This window comes from Microtus pennsylvanicus, chromosome 5 (genome assembly GCF_037038515.1).
Source record: "Microtus pennsylvanicus isolate mMicPen1 chromosome 5, mMicPen1.hap1, whole genome shotgun sequence".
NCBI classification, from domain to species: domain Eukaryota; kingdom Metazoa; phylum Chordata; class Mammalia; order Rodentia; family Cricetidae; genus Microtus; species Microtus pennsylvanicus.
Window position 1 is genome coordinate 69,125,026 of NC_134583.1, and position 9,102 is coordinate 69,134,127.

Genomic DNA, 9,102 nt, shown 5'->3' on the forward strand with positions numbered 1-9,102 from the left:
CTCGAACTCCCAGAGATCCGCCTGCCTCTGCCTCCTGAGTGCTGGGATTAAAGGCGTGCGCCACCACCGCCCGGCTCATAGAGTGTATTTCGTACTGTATGTAATGTATTTAGTTGTCCCTTCAAAGACATTCAGACCGCATTCTTTCACTGCCTCTATTATACACAGTGCTGCTAAAATGCTGTTTTGTGCTTTGCTTTCCTAGGGGGGTATGCTTCAAATTCTGACAAAGCCAGAATGAGACTTTGAGTATTGTTGGCACTAAACCAAGATGCCACTTCCTCTATCTTCTGTCTTGTGACTCTAACTGGCAAAAATCCTGTCTCATTTGCTGTTTTAATTTATACATCCAATAATAAAGCTGAATAAAATTTTATTAGTGGAAAGCTAAAGAAAGAATATAGCACATCTTTGCGTCATTAAATATTCCACAGCATAAACGAATGTGACACATTCTAAACTCATATTCCACAGCATTTGATCCTCTTGCCTCAGCTTCTCAGGCCTAAGTCACCCCCCACCAGTCTCTCTGTGTGCAGTGTTCTGCATGTACGCCTGCAGGCCAGAAGAGGGCACCAGATCTCACTATAGATGGTTGTGAGCCACCATGTGGTTTCTGGGAATTGAGATCGGATCTCTGAAAGAGCAGCCAGGGCTCTTAACTTCTAAGCCATCTCTCCAGCTCCCGCCCCCAACCCCTTGCTCTAATTTGTTTTTTAAATGGTTTAAAGTTTATTTTATTTTCTGTGTATGGTGTTTTGCCTGCATGTACAGTTATGTGCCGCTTGTGTGCCTGGCGCCCACAGAGGTCAGAGGAGGGGGTCGGGTTGCCAGGAACTGGAGTTACAGATGGTGATGAGCCACCACGTAGGTACTGGGAACAGAGCCCAGGTTCTCCAGAGGAGCAGATAGTGCCTTTTAACCAATGTGCCGTCTCTGTAGCCCGGTTCTTTAAAGACAGTAAGGGAATATTGTCTGTCTGTCTTGCCACTATAGGGTATCACAATGACACTCAGGAATTTGAAAACCCAGGATTTTGAAAAGGCATCACCGAAAGTTGACTTGAGAGGAGATCTGAGGGCAGAAGGACGGGAGCCATGTAGAGTCTGGGGTTGAAGGGACATTCTAGGCAGAGGGGTGGCAAGAGCAAGTCCTTGAGGGACAAGGGGAAAGGGCCGAGACCCACAGGTCAGAGCAATGAACAGGGTCAGACAGGATGGAAATTGTGGGCCATAAGGAAGACCTTGATTTTTATCCTGATTGAAATCTATACTAACATTTGAAAGATTAGTGTGAAGAAATCCTGGGTGCTCCCAGGGCAAGCTCCAGCTCTGAGCTGCAGACTCCGGGCTCAGTTCATTCAGTCACCTACCTATCATTCATTTTCCCAGCGTTTGGGGAAGGGGTTCTTCGTGCCAGGGCCTATGCTAGAACAGAGGGAGAAAATACCCTCACCTCAGCTATGGAAGAGGAAAACCTTTCAGGGTTTGGGAGGTCCTGCCTTCCCACAGGTGTGGCTCCGTCAGTGGTCAGCTTGGGAAGTGAATAGGTTAACTAACAGCAGAAGCCGGAGACTGTGGGATGAGAGTCGGAAGAAGGGGCAGCCCTTGGCGGTTGTCTTTTCTGTGTGTGCAGAAGGTCCTGCTTCTGCACTGATTCTAAGCTCTGCCCTGGCCTGAGGGGAGGACGGGCCAGGACAGGTGGCCTGGACGTGAGATGTCTGCCTGTTGGCGACTCAGGCTCCGCTTTTAGAACGGTTTCCAGAAGCGGTGGGAGGCAGATGGGCAGGACAGCTAAATATAGCTTTGGGGCCGTTGAACTATCTGGGAGGGTCTGCCTTCTGCCCAGAATGTGCTTGTCACCTGTTGAGTCCGCTGACTGCCATTTGGCCCTGAGTCCCTGTCCTTGCACTGAGCCTGCTGCTGGCTTCTTGCTGGTCTCTGGATGCAGCTCTGGTCACCCTGCTGGTAGGCCTGTCCCTGACGGTTCCTCCTCTGTTCTTTTCCGGCCCAAGGTCTCCCACCAGATCTGTGAGTCCTGTGGGTCTGAAGATACCGGGAAGGGGGAGGGCTGGGTATGCTAGAGAGGTCAGTGAGCAGACAGTTGGGGAGGGGATTCTGGCTAATTCCAGAAGAGTTGGGGCCCAGACATGGGTCAGAGGCATTTAGCCTGGGCTAAATCAGGAGCAAGAAGTGGGTGAGACTGGAACCAGGTTGTGTTTAGAAACCGGGGTTGACAAAAGCCCAGTTGGGTCATATTTGTTTTTATCTGGGCTGATTGGCAATATATACACTCACTTTGGAACAACGCTAAATCCCATTTACCCGTGGGCCATAACCAGTCTCTTCTACTATGGACTATAAGATAGTTATAGGCTGGGGCTCTGGCTGCGGGGCCTACAGACCCAGTGTGGGACTGAGCGGGAATTCTGTCTTTGGGTCTCTCAGACAGACTCCTCTTCCCAGGCTCACCATGTCGGCTGCACCAGGTCTTCTGCACCAGGAACTGTCCTGCCCACTGTGCCTGACGCTGTTTGATGCCCCAGTGACTGCTGAGTGTGGTCACAGTTTCTGCCGTGCCTGCCTGGTCCGCGTGGCAGGCGAGCCTGCCGCTGACGGCACAGTACCCTGTCCCTGCTGTCAGGCACCCACGCGGCCACAGGCACTCAGCACTAACCTGCAGTTAGCGCGTCTCGTGGAGAGTCTGGCGCAAGTGCCCCAAGGCCACTGCGAGGAACACCTGGACCCACTGAGCATCTACTGCGAGCAGGACCGCACACTTGTGTGTGGTGTGTGTGCCTCTCTGGGTTCACACCGTGGCCACCGTCTTCTGCCTGCTGCCGAGGCCCACGCCCGCCTCAAGGTGTGGGACCCAGCAGGGGTTGGGCTGGGGTACAATGGCTGAATAGAACGGGGTCTGACTAAGGGAGAAGACCGCTGCGTTGATTTGCATTACGATCTTCAGAGAATAGGGACCCGGGTTGCTAAGGAGGGGGGGCAGGTTAGGTGACCAGGGGAGGTGGCCAAAGACCGCAGGCGTCTTCTTGCTGAGCAAAACTCACGGAACCCACTGGGAGCAGCGTGCAGAATAGCGCTTGCCTGGCTGAAGTCCTCCAGCAAGCCTAGAAAAGTCCGAAGGGGTGTGCCTGGCAGATTGCTACCGCCCACATGCTTTTTAGTGAACTGAATGGATCTGCTAGATTGGCGTGTTTGCGGGGTGGGGTGTCGGGTAAGGCTAGCGGATTGGGAGTTAAAGGCAAGGCCAGGAGTTCCAGAACCCGGCTGTCCAGTTGTCTACTGTGCATGGCAGAGATTCATTCATCCCTCAAGCTGCTAAACTTGTGTGAGCCTGAAGCTCGAGGGGGATGTGGGAAGGGCAAGGCACATTTGGCCAAGGCTCACGGTGGGTGGGTAGCCCCGAGACTCCAGTCTGGGCTGTTATTCTGGTTGGAGCTAGAATAACACAGTGGTGCTCTCCCAAGATGCCCTAGGAAAAAATAAATATCCAATTATAGTCAAACGAACATTCCAGGTATACGTGCTCCTACAAGTCATGGGTATCACAGATTACACGCATGCAGATACTGGCAGGTATGTGCCCAGTTGGCCCAGAAAGGTCTGTTATTAAGCATTTATTAGCCTGTGGAAAATAGGTGGAACAGGTGCAGAGGCAGGGGGAGGAAGTAGGGTCCTGAGCCGGCCTTCTTCAGGCCAGTGGAGCTGCTGCTCTTGTCTTCTTGCTCAGAGGTGTTGGGCCTAGTCTTCACTGGCCTTTGATAGCGATCCCCAAACTTCCCAGGGCCTCGCCTCACAGCCCTCCTTCCTGCTCCTGCCTGGCTCAGTCCAGCTAGGAGTCCACCCAGCCCAGTTTTCTCTTTGCTGACCCTAGAACTATAAACCTAGCTCATTTGTATCTGTGGAGCGAGGCTAGAACCTGTGGAATAGAAGTGTGAGGCTTCGGGGAACTTGTAAGGAGCAGATGTGAAGCCCCAGTCTCAGCGACCGGCATCAGGGTAGCCCTAAGCTTTAAGCGGTCTGAAGATGGCGATCCTAGAGGAGAACCAGAAGGAGGAAGGGGACAGGAAGGCTCTGGGACTTGTCCACGTCTGCACCCCCATGTCCTGCAGCATGGCTGCTATGAGTTTGGCACCGTAGTCCTTGAAGGAGAAGGCAACCGGCCTGTTGGTGAGGTTGGTGGCATCCGGTGGCCAAGTTCGCCCCACCTCCCACAATGTGTTGAAAGTCCTTAAGAACGCCACCACTTAAAGCTTGAATTTCTTGAGCCAGTGGGCTGTCAGACTCTCCAGCACCTTCTGGATGGGGCTTGTTTTTTACCATGGCTCTGAACCTCTGACTGCAGGCACCCAGAGCAATCAGGATAGCCTCAGGAGAGGACCATCTGAGGTGGAGGCTGGTCTGGCAGCTAGCCAGGAGTCTTTGGTTCAGACCTGTGACTTCCCCAACAAATGCCACCCGTGTCTTCAGGTTCCCCAGGGGAGGTGTCACTTGGTAGAAGTGGGGCGTGACTGTTCCCATTCTGCAGAGGAGGAAACTGAGGGGAGTAAGGGAGGTGAGAAGGCAGAGGTGACTGTGGCAGCACCCTTTAGAAGCTCTTCTGAGCCTGCAGTTCAGGGATCCCTAACCCGCCCACAGCGGGGTTTAGCTGACTCATAGTGGGTATGTGCACTAAATTTTCTGTTCTCAGAGCTCATAGGTTTGTAAAGGGGCTGACTAGAGCTCCAGGCCCCTGGGACGGGAGTTTTAAATATGGGGCGAAACCCAGGATGGGAAGATCGCATTCTTCTTCCTCCTTTTCTTCCTTTCTCTTCTTCTTCCTCCTCCTCTCTCCCCCTCCTCTTTCCTCCTCTTCTTTCTTTCTCCTCCTTCCTCTTTTCCCTCTTCCTCCTCCTCCCTCCTCTCCCTCCTTCCTCCTTCCTTCTCCCTTTCTTCCCCCATTTCCTTCCTCTTCTCTTTCTTCTTTACTTCTCCTCTGAGACAGGGTACTATTACATAGGTCAGACTGACCTCAAATTTGTGATCCTCCTGCCTCAGTCTCCCCAGTGCTGGGGTTACAGACATACACAATCATGCTCCATTTCATTTTTGTTTTCATAAATCCCTTACTCATCTCTGGAAGCCTGCTGCGTGCCACGTGCTACACTTTCCAGTCTGGTGATGGTCTTGTTTGAGATCCTTGCAAGGACCTATACTGAGGTTAACTGGGGAAAGTAAGGCCAGTGGGGAGTTACCATGGCGACAAAGGATGACGTATGGCCAGGCCTGGAGGCCTGCAAATGGACTGGGGACTAAGCAGAGGGCTGGAGAAGGAGCTGCCATTGAGGGGAGAAGTACAGATGGTGAGATAAGGGGGCTTGTTTCGGGGTGGCATTCCTAGCATCTCTTTTATCCTGTCCCGTAGACACAGCTTCCCCAACAGAAGCTGCAGCTGCAGGAGGCATGCATGCGAAAGGAGAAAAGCGTGGCCGTGTTGGAGCATCAGTTGGTGGAGGTGGAGGTGAGGGGGCTGAGGGTGGCAGAGCCTGTAGGATCTGTAGGTCCAGGCTGAGGATCGCTAGGCAAGAATCTTCTCATCCTTACCCCCAGGAGACCGTGCGTCATTTCCGAGGAGCTGTCGGGGAGCAACTGGGAAAAATGCGGATGTTCCTGGCTGCCCTAGAAAGCTCTTTGGACCGTGAAGCGGAAAGGGTGCGGGGTGAAGCTGGGGTGGCCTTGCGCAGGGAGCTGTCAAGCCTGAACTCCTACCTGGAGCAACTGCGGCAGATGGAGAAGGTTCTGGAGGAGGTGGCAGACAAGCCACAGACAGAGTTCCTTATGGTGAGCACTGAAGGACCGCCCCTCCCTGCCTCCTGGCCATGGCTCAGTTTCCAGAGACCTCGTTCTGTTGTCATATGGGGAACCCCGAAGCCCACAGCAGTGAAGGGATAAGCTAGGACTTCATATCAGAGTTGGGTCTCTGAACTGCTGTTAGAGTAGATAGAGCTTAAGTGTGCAAGTGGAACCGTCCATGCCCTAAACGGTACATGTGAGTCTGTTAGGACCGTCTTCTAACAGGCGAATGTACGGCTCTGGGATAAGGAAGGGCTCCTTTTGCTGTTCACATGAAAGTTAATATTCAAGAATGGCTTTGACTCCTGGGTTTCTTTAGGCTTTTCTGACCCCACATCCTTGGTCGTCTGTTTCACCATTAGAATCTCCAGAGTCTCCCCCTCCCTGCTTTCCAGAGTCCCCCCTCCCTGCTTTATCTCCATTCTCATTTTCTCTTTCTCCAGAAATACTGCTTGGTGACCAGCAGGTGAGAACCTGTCTCTTTCTTTGGCTGAACTTGCTTGCCCTAGTCTTCCAGGGACACCCTCTGCTTGCAATGTGCTTTTCACCTCATTTCTGTGCGCTGTGTTGAACACAGAAATGAAATGCCCTTGGTCCTTGCTCCTGGGGACCTCGTATACTGGTGCCATGGTGCCGCAGATGTGGACAGGTCACAGGTATCATTTCAAGACTGCTGGGAGGGACAGGGGGAGCCAAAGGAGACTCCCTAGAAGAACGGACGTTGGAGTTGGATCCTGGAGGAATGGGCCGGAGTTGGGGAAGTAACACGCAAGTGCAGGCGGGTTTAAACTCACAATGTAGGCAGGCTTAAACTCACAATGTAGGCAGGTGGGAACGAATGAGCTTGAATGAGCTTAGCCTCTCAGATGCTAGGATGAACGGCCACAATGTATCAATCCATTCCTGTTGGGCAGGTGCCCTCTTCATCCATTTCCAGAATTTCCATATTCCCAAGTAGATGTTTTAGTGGAAGAGTTTAAGGCAGGGGTGTGATGAAAGTCCCCTCCAACAACCTGTGTCCTCTTGTCCCCGGAGTAATTCCTTCTGCCCCCCACCCCCACCATCACCTCTGCACCCCCTTACTCAGGCTGCAGAAGATCCTGTCCGAGTCCCCACCACCTGCAAGGCTGGATATCCAGCTGCCTGTCATCTCAGATGACTTCAAATTCCAGGTGTGGAGGAAGATGTTCCGGGCTCTGATGCCAGGTACCGAGAGGGGCGGCTCTGGGTTTGGATAGCTGTGGGGTTGATAGCACAGGGCACAGGGGCTGGCCTCCCAGCCCCACCTCAGAAGCCATGGAAGAAGCTACACTGTGCCTCTTAGATTCTTCCGTGCAGCTCCCTAAGCCGTGAGGGCCTAGAGTTTACAGTGGATAAATGACTTGGAAAGCACCCAGCTGACCCCAGGAGCGCTGCTATGGCGGGGCCTGGGCTATTGACTGTGTGATCCTTGGCCAGTTCTTGTCCTTCTCTGACCATGGAGATGATGGTTCCTGCTGGCTGGGGGTTAGGTTTTGTAGCATTCTTGTAACCTTGGGGACAATACTGCACCTGACACTGCCTCTGGGAACCTGTGACTGGGAGCCAAGAGCTCAGCCTCCTCTCCTAGAAGCTAATATTTCTGGGTGCCCACAGGATGGACACGCGTGCACGCGCGCTCACACACACACACACACACACACACACACACACACACACGGGGGAGGAGAGAGAGAGAGAGAGAGAGAGAGAGAGAGAGAGAGAGAGAGAGAGAGAGAGGAGAGAGAGACTACTCAACCTTTATTGTCTCTGGTCCAGGTGGGGGCAGGAATGAGTAGAACGTTGGTTTATTCAAGAATAAACTTTTAAGGCCCATAGACTACATCAAGCCAGACAGAACTGGGCTTCCTGGCTCCTGTTCTGGACCTTGGGCGTTTTGGGGGCCTCAGAAAACACCATTCATTTGGAATTCCCCAGTCCTGCCCACCATGTGCCCGACTGTGCAGTTGAGCACAGTGGGGAGGGTGAGAGGACTCTAAGGTCCTTAAGTTGGTTGGGAGCAGGAAGGCTCCCCGGACCCAGCCTGACCATTGTCTGTTTGGCAGATCTGGAGGAACTGACTTTTGACCCTAGCTCTGCGCACCCAAGCCTGGTCGTGTCCCCTTCCGGCCGCCGCGTGGAGTGCTCAGAGCAGAAGGCACCGCCAGCGGGAGAAGACACGCGCCAGTTCGACAAGGCGGTGGCGGTGGTGGCTCAGCAGCTGCTGTCCCAGGGCGAGCACTACTGGGAGGTGGAGGTGGGCGACAAGCCGCGCTGGGCCCTGGGCGTGATGGCGGCTGACGCTCCCCGCCGTGGCCGGCTGCACGCGGTGCCCTCCCAGGGCCTGTGGCTGCTCGGCCTGCGCGATGGCAAAGTCCTGGAGGCGCACGTGGAGGCCAAGGAGCCGCGGGCACTGCGCACCCCCGAGCGGCGGCCGGCGCGCATCGGCCTCTACCTGAGCTTCGCCGATGGCGTGCTGGCTTTCTATGATGCGAGCGACGCCGACGCACTTGCACCCCTCTTTTCCTTCCACGAGCGCCTGCCCGGGCCGGTGTACCCCTTCTTTGACGTGTGCTGGCACGACAAGGGCAAGAACTGTCAGCCGCTGATGCTTGTGGGGCCTGACGGCGGAGAGCAGGCCTGAGTTCGGCCCCGTGCGGGAAGAGGTCAGGTCCCGAAGGTGGTGGGAGGTTTAGGTCACCTTTGTCAAGCCTGGAGTGGGTTGGGCGGGTTTCTGGAGCTGAGGACTAGGCTGAGGGGTGGCTAGGGAGGGGGAGTTTGTTTCGCAGAGCTCAGAGAAGTACACAGGTTGGGATGGGCAGGGGACAGATGGTGAGGGATGGAGGGATAGGGTCTGTGGAGTAGGGCCATCAGTCAGATCAGTGAGGCAATCTGAGTTTGGATCAAGAGTTCCAGGAGGAAGCTGAGGTTTAGGGAGCCTGGGGAGAGGGTGGGATTTAGTGGAGAATCTTGGGAAATCTGTGGAACAGTGGTCCCTTCAGCCCCACAACCAGCTCCTGAAGGCCCCCTCCTCAAGTCTTCACATTCCCCTTACCCGGCTAGTGCTACTGACATCAGTAATCTTCTTTTTCTTCTCTCTTTTCTTTCTTTCTTTCTTTCTTTCTTTCTTTCTTTCTTTCTTTCTTTCTTTCTTTCTTTTTTTCTTTCTTTCTTTTTCTCTCTCTAGTTCTCTTTCCCTCCCTCCTTCCTCTCCCCTCCCCTCCCCTCCCCTCCCCTC

At 53.9% G+C, this 9,102-nt stretch overlaps 1 protein-coding gene across 2 annotated transcripts; it reads left to right on the top strand.

Moving 5' to 3' along the window:
* Positions 1-1,851: 1,851 nt before the first annotated feature.
* On the top strand, positions 1,852-8,786 carry Trim72 (tripartite motif containing 72). 2 transcript variants are annotated; one of them, XM_075972418.1, is made up of 7 exons: positions 1,852-2,030; positions 2,448-2,862; positions 5,419-5,514; positions 5,604-5,834; positions 6,290-6,312; positions 6,934-7,052; positions 7,931-8,786. In XM_075972418.1, exons 2-7 carry the CDS (start codon positions 2,473-2,475, stop codon positions 8,506-8,508), a joined length of 1,437 nt encoding a protein of 478 aa, XP_075828533.1. In that variant the 5' UTR covers positions 1,852-2,030; positions 2,448-2,472; the 3' UTR covers positions 8,509-8,786. The 2 variants fall into 2 exon arrangements, with proteins under 2 accessions (XP_075828533.1, XP_075828534.1); XM_075972419.1 differs by having other exon boundaries at positions 2,466-2,862.
* Positions 8,787-9,102: the final 316 nt, after the last annotated feature.

What these genes read in the sequence shown, in the direction of transcription:
- Trim72 (XM_075972418.1), top strand. Translation starts at nt 2,473, where the DNA reads ATGTCGGCTGCACCAGGTCTTCTGCACCAGGAACTGTCCTGCCCACTG. An exon ending in AGGCCCACGCCCGCCTCAAG is followed by an intron (nt 2,863 to 5,418) that starts GTGTGGGACCCA and finishes CCTGTCCCGTAG; the next exon opens with ACACAGCTTCCCCAACAGAA. An exon ending in CACAGACAGAGTTCCTTATG is followed by an intron (nt 5,835 to 6,289) that starts GTGAGCACTGAA and finishes CTCTTTCTCCAG; the next exon opens with AAATACTGCTTGGTGACCAG.